At 46.1% G+C, this 14,035-nt stretch overlaps 2 protein-coding genes across 2 annotated transcripts in view; one reads left to right on the forward strand and one right to left on the reverse strand.

The window, feature by feature from the left end:
* Window positions 1-855: 855 nt before the first annotated feature.
* CFAP276 (cilia and flagella associated protein 276) lies at window positions 856-5,759 on the reverse strand. The gene is made up of 5 exons (XM_059900788.1): window positions 5,661-5,759; window positions 2,527-2,643; window positions 1,881-1,996; window positions 1,420-1,547; window positions 856-1,002 (listed from the first exon to the last, which is right to left on the reverse strand). The coding sequence occupies exons 1-5, from the start codon at window positions 5,739-5,741 to the stop codon at window positions 932-934; spliced, it is 513 nt and encodes a 170-aa protein (XP_059756771.1). The 5' UTR covers window positions 5,742-5,759; the 3' UTR covers window positions 856-931.
* A 1,165-nt stretch (window positions 5,760-6,924) lies between these two features.
* The window catches only part of ELAPOR1 (endosome-lysosome associated apoptosis and autophagy regulator 1), a 68,566-nt gene continuing 61,455 nt past the window's right edge, over window positions 6,925-14,035 (forward strand). Inside the window, exon 1 of the mRNA XM_059900804.1 lies at window positions 6,925-7,077. Coding sequence (XP_059756787.1) covers window positions 6,925-7,077 — 153 coding nt within the window. The remainder of the gene's footprint in view (window positions 7,078-14,035) is intronic.

Below are 14,035 nucleotides of genomic sequence, written 5' to 3' on the forward strand. Positions count from 1 at the left end.
ACAGCACAAATCAAGGCAAAGAAAAGAGAATTGACTCCCGGGCAAGGAGACAGCAGGGTTAAGAGAATGAACAATGGCAAGGAGCCAGGGAGATGGAGCCCTCATGGAAAAGTAGAGCTCAGCAGATGACTAAATCCAGAAGGTCTGAAATCTGTTAAGCGTGACCTCAGCATAAGTGTTAATGTCACAAAGAGCTACTAAGATTAGTGTTTGTAAGCTCAAGAGAATGGACTATGTCCATTCTTGTTTTCCCAACACTTAGCTCAGTACCTGACATAAAAGTTTGCAAGAGGGGCTTCCCTGGTGGCGCAGTGGTTAAGAATCCGCCTGCCAATGCAGGGCACACAGGTTCGAGCCCTGGTCCGGGAAGATCCCACATGCTGCGGAGCAACTGTGCGCCACAACTACTGAGCCTTTGCTCTAGAGCTCGCGTGCCACAACTACTGAAGCCCGCGGGCCTAGAGTCGGTGCTCCACAACAAGAGAAGCCACCGCAGTGAGAAGCCTGCGCACCGCAACAAAGAGTAGTCCCCGCTCGCTGCAACTAGAGAAAGCCCGCGCGCAGCAACAAAGACCCAACGCAGCCAAAAATAAAATAAATTTAAAAAAAAAAAGTTTGCAAGAAATGTTGAATGGGTATGGTTTGAATGACTCCAGTTCACAAAACGTGAATACCTGTCTCCTGCCAAAAACAGTGCTGTTCTGTCCTAAATCCGTATCTTTTCAGCAAGATGACTTTCCGAGTTGCAAATATGCCCAACAGGACTAGTTTCTAGAAGTTGAGAAACTTCCATATTTTAAGAGTAGTCATGTGGCAACTGGTAGTCCATGGGTAGCAGATACTCCAGGCTTCATCTTACACAAATCTATTTAATGGAGGTGGGCGGCAGGATGTTCCAATATGATTAATTAGTCCAGGGGCCTGTCAACACTTAGGTGGAGAAGAAGCCACCATCATTCTTTCGGGAATACCCTCCATTGGTGGCTGCAGTGTGAGGGGATACTGTGGAGAAAAGAGAAGAGGGAGTGGGCTGTGAATTTCAGATCCTTTGCCTTTTCTGGGAACTTGTCACCCATACATTTATGGGGACAATGAAGAAGGTTCTAACAGCTGAGGAAACTGGCATATAGAGGACTGATGGGAGGTAGCTATAGGTCTTTCACTCCCCGGTTTCTGCCCTTTGCTGAAAATTTTTGTCCCCTAGACCTAAGGCTGAGGTAGTGGCTCTGAAAAACTGAATTCATTTCCTAGCTCTACAGTCAGCATGTCCCCTGGTTTTAGTCTGATATGTGCCAGACTCTCAGTTATCCCCGATGTTCCCTAATAGCCAATCACCTCAACTCCCTGATTCCTGTGACCACTTAGAAAAACTCTTGCACCACCCATCTGCCTCCCACCCCTCAGTCTTCTGACCCTTACCTATGGATCCCTGGATGCTGTGAATAGACTCCTTCTTAGGGTTGATCCAGTGTCTGATGTTAGCTCGGGAAGTGACAGGGGGTGGCTGGGGAGGGGATAAAAATTCTCCAGGGAATTGGATCTTGATTCTAGAAGATGGTGTGGGGAAGAACATGGGAGAGTGAAATCAATCAGGAGAAGAAAGGTAAGGAGGGAAAGAGTTGCATGCAACCTTAAAAATAAAGCAGCCGAAGGCCCTTTTTACCCTCTGGAATTAACCAAAGATTTTGTTCTACAGATGAGCACAATCTTGGAAGATCTCTGTTCATTTTAGAAAATAAAAAAACAGAACTTGTATTACAGAAGTAAAAAATACAGAAATCTATACAAACAAGGACCTATTGATTTTTATTTCCCAGGTGACACTTTACCTTACTTGATTGGCATTGTCCTTAGGGAGAGGCTCCGCCTCCACCACTTACCCATGGGTATCCTGAATGGTCTCCTGGTGTATCAGTGTCTCACTTTTGCTCTTGAACGTCCCTGTGTGGTGGTTGTACAAGGCTGCTAATCGGAAATCCAGATCATCCTTCGGTATCTACGGAGGAAGCCAAACCCGCCACCCCCAGGGTTAACTTGCCACATTTGCACCTGCTCTAGTCGGGTTCTGTTGGGATCTACTCTTCCCCCAAAGCAGAGTGAACCCCTTTTGGGCCTGAGATCCACCAACTCCCTACATACCAAATTACTATACATGATGACTTCTTAACTCTTGTCCATATAGAATTGTCTCATGGTTAGGTCTAAGGAGTGGGGAGCTCTCCTGGAGACATGAGAACCACTATATTGTCCTTGACTTGGGCTTAATGGGCCTTACCTTGTTCATGGTTATAATGAGAAGTCTGGTGAGAGAATGATTTGCTCCAGATAATCAACTGCAGCAAAACCCAAGCCTTCTGACTTCCCAGAGGAAGCTGATAGGTTTGTATTTGGTTTTAGATTTGGTAGGATCTTGGATTGGGGACAAGATAAAGATGCTAAGGTAGTCAGGGACAGACTACCTTTCAAAAGGGATATTAATTAGTTCTAAGTGGATATAAGGAGAAATAGCATTTCAGTGCTAGGTACCTCAGGATCAAAAAAATAAACATCCTGCCTCATGGACGTGATTGTGGGAGTTGAGCTGAGTCGACACCAGGGTTCCTGTTGCTGAGCAAGGTGAGTTGGGTTCTTATATGGCAGTTTCTGCAAAAGAGAAACCACACCCACTCCTCGTTACCAGAGGCCTTGCTGATGTGATAGCTTCAGTGACATCCATCCCCTTATCCCATCCCATTTTAATTGAATCGCAGACATCTAAAAGAGAAGAACGAAATGGGGCAAGACTCCCAGGCTTCTGATCCTCCTAAGTTTTTAATCTTAGAACTGACAGAAATGGGCCAGGAATACAGGGAAAGGGGTGAAGTGGGACAGGAAGTGAAGGGTGGGGAGCAGAGAGGCAAGATGAGCTCAGGTTTAGAAGTCCTGAGCTTGGAGAAGAGATAAGATATCCTAATGCAATTAACAGGTAGGAAATTGAAAGTGTGCAGTTGTTGGAGGAGAGCTCAGAACAAGTAGTAGCGATCTGGGGGTCACCCCCTGAAGTGGTGGTTGAAGCCTGCAAAAAGGCGTCTGACCAACAAGGAAGAGGTGGTTCATGAGGTCTGCACAATATTATAATGGGGGTGGCGGTGGGAGCAGTCAGAGACAAGAGAATCAGGAGAGAGCCGTGTCTAGGCAGGTGAGAAAATTTCAGTAAGCAGGGAAGGGTCATTGTGTCTGCAGGAATGTCAAAAAGTTCATTGGATGTTCAGTCCTCTAATTAAAACCCCGCAAGTACGAATATGAAAAGCACACAGCTGATTTCTTCATTACATGTAAAATGCCATACTGTTCACCACTGTATCCCCAATGCCTAGCACAGCAACCTAACACATGGTGTTCTAAAATGAAATATTGATTGAATCAATGACTGAATTCCAGTGAGTACAACCACAACCTAGTAGAAATCTCATTCAACCTATCCGATGTAGGAACACTCCTCCTCCCCTGTATATAACACAGTGCTGTGTGACTCAGCTCAATTAGGCATTAATTGAATGGTGTGAACCAGGCACTATACTGTCACCAAGAAAAGATGAAAAAGGAAATGGGAAAACTACAAATACATATGATGCAAGCATAGGCAGCTCTCTTCCCATTCCTCGAAGGTTGCATAAGCCTCATCATCTCTATAAGCAGAAGGCCGAGGCGGTCTTTCACTGAGAAAGTCAAGCCTGTCAAGCGTGAGTGCCATCTTCACATCCATTTTCCTTCCATCTCAGAGAAACGGAAGTCCCTTTTATTCAAGAATCACCCTTCCCTGAACCCAGCCCTTCCTGGTGCTTTAGGGCCCTGCGCTATCCTGCCATCCCCTGTACCCAGCTTCTCCTCATTCCTTTGTCACTGTCTAGCTACCACTCCATGACCTTCCCTACTGAGCCAGCCTTCTTAAAGAGTCAACACTTGCCACATCCACTTCCTCCCCATTCCCATTCCCTCTTCCGCCCACTGCAGTCTGGCCTCTGCCTCAAGCACCCACTGAAACTACTCTTGCTGGTGACCACTGACCTTTGTGGCTAGGTCAGGTGGATCCTTTCTGGTCCTGATCTTACTGACCTCTGCGGTTTCTGCACCACGACTCTGATTCCACGAAATGTTCTCTCCATCCTATGTGGGTCCAGCTCCTCCTGGTTCTCCTCCTGCCTCTGGCTATTACTTCTCAGCTTCCTTCTCAGCTCTGCTTTCTCTCTCTGTCCCTTAGTGGTATTCTCCAGGGGGTTTGTCTCTGCCTTTCTGACTCTCACATTCACTGGATGAGCTCATTCTCTCCTATACTTTCAACCACCAGATGAATACTGTGGCTTCCAGACATCTTCAACCCACAGCTCTCAACCATGTTGCCTACTCTTCATCTCTATGGAAATGTCCCACAGGCACCACGAAAGCAACAGCTATAAAACTGATCTCAACATCTTTCTCCCCAAACCTGCTTTGCCTGGATGCCTCATTCAGTAAATGGTATCAGGTAAGCCCTCAGAAACCTGGGAGCTCTCCTGGACTCATCCACTCTCTTGAGCCCATATCCAGTCAGCCACAAAGTCCCATCAGTCCTGCCCTTTGCATCTTACCGCCATCCCCTGCATCACTGCTGTACATCCGTTACTCCTCCTGGAGATCGCTGCACCAGCCTCGTAGCTGATGCCTCTTGTCGCACTAACATCCTGTCCAATCCACTGCCACTTGTGCTTTCTACAACACCCATCTAGTATGCCACTCCTGGGAGATGGTTCCCCAGGATGAAAACCTAGCTCACTAGCACGGTGTACGCAGCACACCCAGCCCAGGAGGGTCACCTCTCCAGCTTCCACCCTCTCCACTCCTCCATTTCACACCAACGCTTCAGCCACTTTGGACTCTTTGGTCCCAAAGAGGCCACCCTCATCCTCCTCTCCATGTATGTGCACCTGCTGCTCCCTTTGCCTTGAATGTCTGGTTCCTGTTTCCTCCCTTCTAACTTACATTCCACCTCCTCCCTCCCCTGGTCCAGCTGACTCATATTTGGATATCAAAACTCACCTGCTCTGGGAGGCTTTCCTTTAAGCTCCTGTGTCCCATGACACACCACATATAACTGTCACAACACATGTGCTGTTGTGCAAGCACTTTTGCTGTTGCTGTTGTCAGTCTGGCTTTTCTACTAGATTTCCCTGAGAACAGGAGCTAATCTAATGTGTCTATACATCCTCAGTTTTTAGCAGAGTGCCCGGCATACAGTAAATAATAAATGTTGAGTAAACAAAAGGGAGTGCTTTGATTTTGTTATTAAGCCACAATTACCATTTAGTTCACCTTATTTTTCACCACTTCAAACATCTCAAATACTTCTACGAGAAAAGTGGAACCTGGGCCTGGGTAAGCCCCATTATACCAATCATTGCTTAGGGCTGTGAGTGCCTCTTGTTCCTCTGGACTAGAACGCCACTTGCCTCTGCTCAAAAGCACCTGTGAAATGTTGGCAGCCCTGAATATGGGGACATGGAGGAAGGCAGAAAACAGATTTCTCCGGTACCTGACTCAGTGTCCTCACCAGAGTCCTTTAAGTTACCATCTCTTCCTGTCGCGCCGACAGAAAGAAGAGTGCGGTCGACCCTACTGGGAATCTGCGCAAGAAACCTCAGTACCTCGGAAGCCCGCAGTTTTCCCAAGTAGGAATCATCGTTATCCAACGTAGGATTCTGGAAAGGGTCTCGGGTGAGAGGCATGGTAAAATGCCGAGCGAGACACTGTCAAGCGTGATGAGAGGCCCGCGCAGCCGCACACAATCTTGCAAGCGGAGGAGCCGGAGTCCCAATTGTTTGGCACGCCCAATTTCAGTTGCCAGGCAACTGCCCCGCCGTCTATGACTGAGGCGAATTCCCTCCGAGAAGGGCGCCACCTGGCGGTCCAACGCGGGAGGCCCCTCGGGAAGAAGCTACTGGGAACGCAGAGGGAAAGCGCCGCTGAGTGTACCGGGGAGCCCTGGATTTGCACTCGTGAGACTTCGGTGAAAAACGCCGAACGGGTCTTCTGCAAAAGACTTCAGTTAAAGAAAGAATTCCTAAAAGGTGGCCCAGAAATGTCCTTCCTCCTGGCATCTAATCAAAGGATTTCTCAAAGCGATGAGAGAATGGGGATGTCAAGAGACAGAAGAGTCCAGGTGTCGTGCTTGGAAAATTGCCGGCTAAGGCAAACTCTCCTTTCTTAAACTCGGTTTAACTATACGAGTCTCAGGGCTTCGCATAGCGTTGGTTGTAAAGGCACAGATGGATTTGGCGGGGTGGAAGTAAGATCTCCAGAAGAGGCTGTTACAGTAGGTGACACGTACCGGGGCCACTCTTCCAGGCTATATAAGCTCTGGAGAAGAGACGGCATCTCAATCATTTTTCTATCGCTTCACACATAGGAGGTGCTTAATAAGTATATGTAGAACGCCACGTCTGCAGAATTAGAGGTGCTCATAAGTAGCCGATGGCTACGAAATAATGAATTTGGTGGCGATGGCTTGGAGGTTGTTTCCACCGCGTTCTTTACACGAGCCCTGTGCGCGCCTGTTGGGACGGTTGCAGACCCTGGGCGCTCGCATTCCCACGCCGCGCGCGCCAGTGGCGCCGGCTGCCATGGCGACCGGCAGGTGAGCGGCAGAGGAGCGAGTGGTCCCTGCCCCACCCGCGCGGAGGGAACGAGGAGGCGGTTGCCAAGGCGACGTGGGTAGGAGGAGGAGAAGAGGAAGGAGGGAGGAGGAAGGATGGGCGGCCTAGGCGTAGCCGCAGGGAGGTGACTGAAGCGAGCCCAGCCCCTTTCGTCCTCCCCCCTGTGAATCTCCCTCCCCTTTTTTTCCGCCTTCTTCCAGCAGTAGCTGCAGCCGCAGCACCTGAGCCGCTGCTGCCGCTCGCTCAGAACAACACTATGGCTGAGCCTGGGCACAGCCTCCATCCCTCTGCCAGAGGCAGGGGAAGAACTGAGCCGCGCACACTCCGGCTTCTGTGGCTGCTGCTCTGGGTTGGGACCACCTTCCAGGTGACTCAGGGAGCGGGACCGGAGCTTCACGCCTGCAAAGAGGTACTCTCCTCCCCGACCCGACCCCACTTAGGTCAGAAAAAGCTTGGATCCCGGCGGGGAACTTGGGACCCAGACACAGACAGTTTCAGAGGCCACGGAGTTTAGGTTTCTTTGGGGATGGGGGGGTGGGGGAGGAAGAGGAGCAGACTGGCGTCATGGAGAAGCCAGCCCACTGGAGGACTCACGAAATAGATCAGCCTCACAGCTTGGGCTGCTGAGCTCAGGGGAAAGGTCCCAGCTCCAAGGACCTCAGGAGGGACCTGAGTCCCTGGACTTGGGAATGAGGGAAGGAGAAGACATGGGTTGTTTCCCAGCTGGGATGAAATTACCGTAAAAGTGGTGGAAAACCAAAGATTATGTACAGAGGGGCAAAATAGAAAGTGGGAAAAGGGAGAAGTGGGGTAAGAAAGGAGTTTGGAAGGCCAAAGGAAAATAATGGATCGAAGTGGGAATCCTTGTGATTTTATCATGGCTTCAAGAAAGTGTGAAAATGGGAGGTCTGCAAGGGGGACTGAAGGAGCCCATCACCTCTCTTCCCTTGGTATTAAACATCCAGTTACCTTGTGGGCTGCTAAATGTGGATCCTGTTCATAGTTTGCCTCCCCCGGTGTGCTTTCTTTAGTGTACCTGGCAGTGAATGACTCACCTTTGGCCAGACTTTGAGTTCTGTAGTATCTCACTTTCAGCCAATCTCTACTTTCCTTCTCTGGACTTTTGCTGACATATGTCGTAAGTCTTTTTCAAGGTGTTTCTAAAATGTTGCCAACATAATTCAGAGAATAAGTAGGGAATGTCTTCCAATCAAAAATGCCTTTGAACATTCTTTTGGAGGGATACAAAAAAAGGAGTAACAAAACTCAGTAGTTTCTATGGTATTGAAATAACAATAATTGGTTGTGTTCTGAGTAACTTTTTAAAAACCATATGGCAGAGGCAGCAACAACATATTTACAAGAACTTCATGGCGGAAGGCAAATAAAAGTTGTTATCTACGTGAAATGTGAAAGACTTTGTAATACATTAAGAGTCTAGCCCTGTACAATTAATCTGAAATGTCATACTTGGCTAAGGTTTTGAGAGGTTGAAATATTAGTTGTAAGTTGTCATTGTTAACTACCGATTAGCAACCATAACCCCATCCCAAATGGAAATGTATTATTATGACGGTATTCTAACCATTAGACCATCTATAACAAAACAGATCATGAAGAAGTGAGGGGGGTGGGAAGAGAGAAGAGAATTTTTGTGTGAATAAAGATACTTCACTTCATTCATGAATATGAACAAGTGACCCCAGTCAGTGGACATTTTTGTAACTTGTATCAGTCCCAGCAGTGTCCTGCCCTGGGCCATCCACATTTTCACCCAGCCACTTTATGACCTGTTTTAAAGATGGCTGGGAGCAGGATGATTTTGTCAGTGAGTGTTGCTTACTGGCCTTGGTGGCCTGTGGTCTAACCAACCAAGTGAGTTCCATCAAGCAAACTCACTTGCCTAAGAATCCAACATGGGAGTCCCCTGTGTGGAAGGTAACAATCTTACAGTTCAACTACCACTTCTTGTTGAGATCTTTGTGGACTATGGAAAATATGAGATGTTTAAGAAATTAAACACTTTGTATCATCTTGCTTGGGAGGGAGGGAAGAGTATTGATACTTGAGAGCTCTAACTTGTGTAGAAATTTTGCCTTTAGTCCTTTTTAAATGATTGGCATTTGCCTAAGCAAAAGGCCTTGCCACAGAGCATAAGCTGAGGGCAGTGGAAAGCTGTGGAACTCAACATACCAGGGTTCCAGTCTCTGCCTGTTACTTACCACCCAGTTTTTGGATCTGTAGAATTGGTATTTCAATAACACCTACCTCAAAAAAGATTGCTTTGAGGACTGAAAGAGAAAATACAAATAAAACACAAATTAGAGTTACCTAACTCTCTTTCCCATTCAGCTTCTTTACCGTTAGATCCACACCCCATGCCGGAGTAAAAGTGGCTTAAGAGTCATCTATGTTGGCCACAGGCGTCAGCAAGTCCTGTTTACACTCTTCTTGAGCAAACAGTGGCTGCTGAACACCCTCGACTCCAAAACAATAAGGAAGAGAATAAACCCATTATTATAATATTCTTTGTTTGGCAGTATGAATTGACCCAATAAGTTTTAGGGGCTTCCAATCCTAAATGGTGAAAAAGCCAATTCAGGGTAGACTAACCCTTCCCTGTTCTTACTCTTCATATGAATTTCTTGTGAGTCTTTGCTGGGTATTAATGGCAGGGAGTCTTATCGGCCAAGGCTGACCCTAATGACAAAAATTCTGTTCCTGCCTTGTTTCTGAAATCTGAGGCATCTGGATCAAATCAGGGAACAAAGAGGTTTAGGGTAAAGCCTAAACTGAGGAGTCAGAGAGCTGGGAGTTCTAGATTGCTAAGTGTGCTGGGGCTTGGCGTTCCTTTCACAGTTTTACAATAATCAGGGTCACCAGTGGAACTAAACATCCTGTGTGGTGTTTGTCTTCATGAATCATTTCTTTAGTCCTGTGCTAGCCCAGGCTAAGTGCTGACTGAGAGCCAAAGGAGCATTTTCTATAGCACAATGAATCTAAATCAAATGAGAGAAGAAGAGAAAACTGCCTTTCCCAGATCAGTATTGCCCTGAGGCTTCAGTGCTAATTGCCCCCAAAGGGACATCCCAATCTATGTTGAAAAGCCCAGAGGGCTTAGGAATCTGGCAGACATGGATTAGAATAAAATTTAGTGAATGAATGATGACTCTGCCACTTAGTAAGGATGCTACTTCGAGCAAGTTAATTACCTTCGGACAGCTTCAGATTCCTGATCTGTAAAATGGGGATGGTAACACCTATCTCACAAGGCTGTTGTGAGGATTAAATTAAATTGGATAACACATGTAAAATGCCTAGTATATATCCTTGACATGTCATAGGGGCTTCAGAAATATTGGTAGGCAGAAAAGATAAGTCCACAAATAATGACGTACAAATGATGACATAATGTTAACATGTGGTAAGCAATGCGGGAATGGCAATATAGAGGTTGATAGGAAAAGAAGAAAACATATTTGAACAGTTGACACTTGACCTGCTTCTGGAATAATCAGCAGAATTTCAACAGGCAGAGATGGAGGGAGCATGATTTCTAGATAGAGAGAGGAACCCAAGGAAAAGATCCTGAGAATTGCAAGTAGACCACGTGGCTGAAATGTGGAGTAGGTGTGGGGTACCACAGAAATCAAGATTGGAAAGTGGGAAACTAAGCGGAGAATCTCTGAAGGATTCTTAGCAGAGGTAGTGGATTAGCATGAATATAAAGTAAATAAGGTTGAGATAGGCCAAAAGGTGAGAGCAGAGAGAGATGGGGGCAAGAAGACCAGTTCAAAAGATCTTACAGAGGTCAAAGAGGAGGTTAACAGAGGGACTGCACTGGGATGGTGGCAGTGGGATAAATAGAAAGGCGTGGATATGAAAAACATGCTGAAGGTAGAAGTTAGAGGATTTGGCAACTGATTGAAGGAGTCAGGTGGATCACTGGGAGAATTAGGCAAGATAATGCTTAAAGTGCTTTGCAAAATGCAGAGCATAGAGTAAGTGCTCAGTAAATATGCTTCTTACTGTTTTATGATCTGCTTTTAGAAAACGTAATGGAACATCATTCTAAGTCATTAGATGGCCTTGCATAACACCATTTTAATGAGGAACCAGATGAACTACCTATCCTGACTAATCCCTAATGTCAACCCTTTCACTTTGACCATCCACACTAGACCCATCCCTTCTCACCTTCTTCTTCTTTTTTTTAAAAAATATTTATTTATTTATTTACTTGGCTGCACTGGATCTTCGTTGTGGCACACGGGATCTTTTTTTTTTTTAGTTGCAACATGCAGGATCTAGTTCCCTGACCAGGGATTGAACCTGGGCCCCCTGCATTGGGAGTGTGGAGTCTTACCCACTGGGCCACCAGGGAAGTCCCCCTTCTCACCTTCTTAATGTAGGTCAGCAAGTCTTCCCTCTCTCTTGAGTCATCCATTTTTCCCATCTACTGAATCATTCCTATCAATCTTCAAACATGCTATAATTTCTATCTTAAAAATAGGAAAAAAAACCCCAACTCAACAACTTCTCTTGAGTGTCACTTCCCCCTCCAGCTGCCACCCTATTTTACTGCTCCCCTTTGTAGCAAAATCCTTTGAATTCCTGTAACGTCTATGATCACTGTCTCTACATCCACCCTTTCCCTTCTCTTTTTTTTTTTTAATTTCTAGTTTGTATTTTTTTAAATTAATTAATTAATTTATTTATGGCTGTGTTGGGTCTTCGTTTCTGTGCGAGGGCTTTCTCTAGTTGCGGCGAGCGGGGGCCACTCTTCTTCGCGGTGCGCGGGCCTCTCACTATCACGGCCTCTCTTGTTGCAGAGCACAGGCTCCAGACGCGCAGGCTCAGCAATTGTGGTTCACGGGCCTAGTCGCTCCGCGGCATGTGGGATCTTCCCAGACCAGGGCTCGAACCCGTGTCCCCTGCATTGGCAGGCAGATTCTCAACCACTGCGCCACCAGGGAAGCCCTCCCTTCTCTTTTGAATCCACTCCAAGCCGACTTTCATCCCCACAACTCTACCAAAACTGCTCTTTCTCAATCAATGGTGATTTCTCAGTCTCAATTACACTTCATCCACCAGCAATTGGTAGAGCAGTGATCACTCTCACCAACTAGGAACACTTTCTTCTCTTGGTTTTCAGGGCACCAACTCTCTAATGGGTGGTTTATTTTTTTATGCCCCTGGTGTCCCCTTCTTTGTCCCCTTGATTGATTTTTTTCCCCTCATGTCCCTGAGTTCTAAATCTGGCAGTTCCTCAGGAACATCTATTATCTACCTATCTATCTATCTATCTATCTGTCTATCTATCTATCTACCTGTCTATCTATCTACCTATCATCTCTCTTTCTATCCATCGTCTTCTATTTTCATTCCTTTGGTGATCTCATGCAACGCCATGGCTTTAAACACCATGTGGACATCAAGAACTCCCAAATTCATACCTCCAACCTAGATCTCATCCCTGAGCTCCAGACTTGTACACATAGCTGCATACATGACCTCTCTATGTACAAATTTGATTGGAAGCTCAGATTTCCCATGTCCAAAACATCTGATTTCTCCACCTCCATCAATAATGTGCTTCCCAGAATCTTCCTCATCTCAGCTAATGGCAACCCCATCCTTCCACTTGCTCAGGCCCCAAATCCTGACCTCTCTCTCTTACTCCCTATATCCAACTCATCAGAAACTCTTGTTAGCTCTACATTCAAAATGTATCCAGAATTTGATTGCTTCTTACACCTCCACTGCTACACACCCTTCTCGAAGCCGCCATCACCGCTCATTCAGAAGATTGCAAAAGCTTCCCAACTGGTTTCTTTGCTTCCACCTTGCCCACATATTGTCTAGTGCTCAGCCAGGTTTCAGTAAAGCTACTGAAAATAAGACAGATGTTGCCCCTCCTCTGCTTAAAACCTTCCAAAGGCTTCCTGTCTCAAAGTAGAAACCAACTCCTTACACTGGCCTACAAGGCTGTACGTACAATCCTCACCTCCTCCTCTCCAGTCACACCAGCCTCCCCACTCTTTCTCAGACCTGTGGGGTAACCTGCCCCCTCAGGGTCTTGGCAACTGCTGTTTTCTCTGCTTGGAAGGCTCTTTCCCAGGATATGCAGCTTATTTCTTAATCCCCTTCAAGTTTTTGTTGAAATGTCTTCCCACTTCCTATCCCATCTTCTGTTTTATTTTCTCCAGAGAACCTACCACTTTCTAACATGCTCTATATTTTATTTATTTTACTTATTTCTGTCTTTTCCCACTAACACGTAAGCTCCACGAAGGCAGGGCTTTTTGTGTTTCATTTCATGCTGTGTCTCCAACACCCAAAATAATATCTGGTACGTTGTGGGCCCTTAGTAAATTAATGTAATAGATAAATAATATTCCACTGATGAAATTTATTTAACCAATCCCCCATCATTGAACATATATGTTAGAAACATATGTTAACATATGTTTCTAATTTTTGACTATTATAAACAATGCTAAGATGAGCCTCTTTTTACATATTCTTTCGAACACATCTGTCATTACTTCCTTGGAATAAATTCCTAGAAATAGAATTGCTGGATGAGAGAGTAAGATCATTCAGTTAACTCCTTAAGTTATATTTCTAGAAATGGGGATTCCTTGATCGAAAGTCACATATACTTTATATTGTTCCATATTATGTGATCCTTTTTTGGAGAAATTGCATCAATTTTGCTTCCCATTAACTTTGCACGTTTTCTCACATCCTTGGCAAAACTATCAATCCTGGGCTTCCCTGGTGGTGCAGTGGTTAAGAATCCACCTGCCAATGCAGGGGACACAGGTTCGAGCCCTGGTCCGGGAAGATCCCACATGCCGCGGAGCAACTAAGCCCATGCGCCACAACTACTGAGCCTGCGTTCTAGAGCCCACGAGCCACAACTACTGAGCCCACGTGCCACAACTACTGAAGCCCGCGGGCCTAGAGCCTGTGCTCCACAACAAGAGAAGCCACCACAATGAGAAGCCCACGACCGCAACAAAGAGTAGTCCCTGCTCGCCGCAACTAGAGAAAGCCAGCGCGCAGCAACAAAGACCCAACACAGCCAAAAATAAATTAAAACAAACCAACTATCAATCCTTTCAAACTTTGATGAATCACTAGGCAACACACACACACACACACACACACACACACACACACACACACCCCTTCATTCTTGCTTGGCTCATAGTGGAGGGACCCTGTGTGTTTCAAGAAGGATCCCATCTATAGCTCCTAAGTGACCTCAGAGTGTTTTGGGATGCTCTTACTGTGACTGAGAAGTAAAATGCTTGCTCATTCTATAGCAAACAATATAAAAATCCCTACAGATCATTCTT

The sequence above is a fragment of the Balaenoptera ricei genome, chromosome 1 (assembly GCF_028023285.1).
Source record: "Balaenoptera ricei isolate mBalRic1 chromosome 1, mBalRic1.hap2, whole genome shotgun sequence".
Taxonomy (NCBI): Eukaryota; Metazoa; Chordata; class Mammalia; order Artiodactyla; family Balaenopteridae; genus Balaenoptera; species Balaenoptera ricei.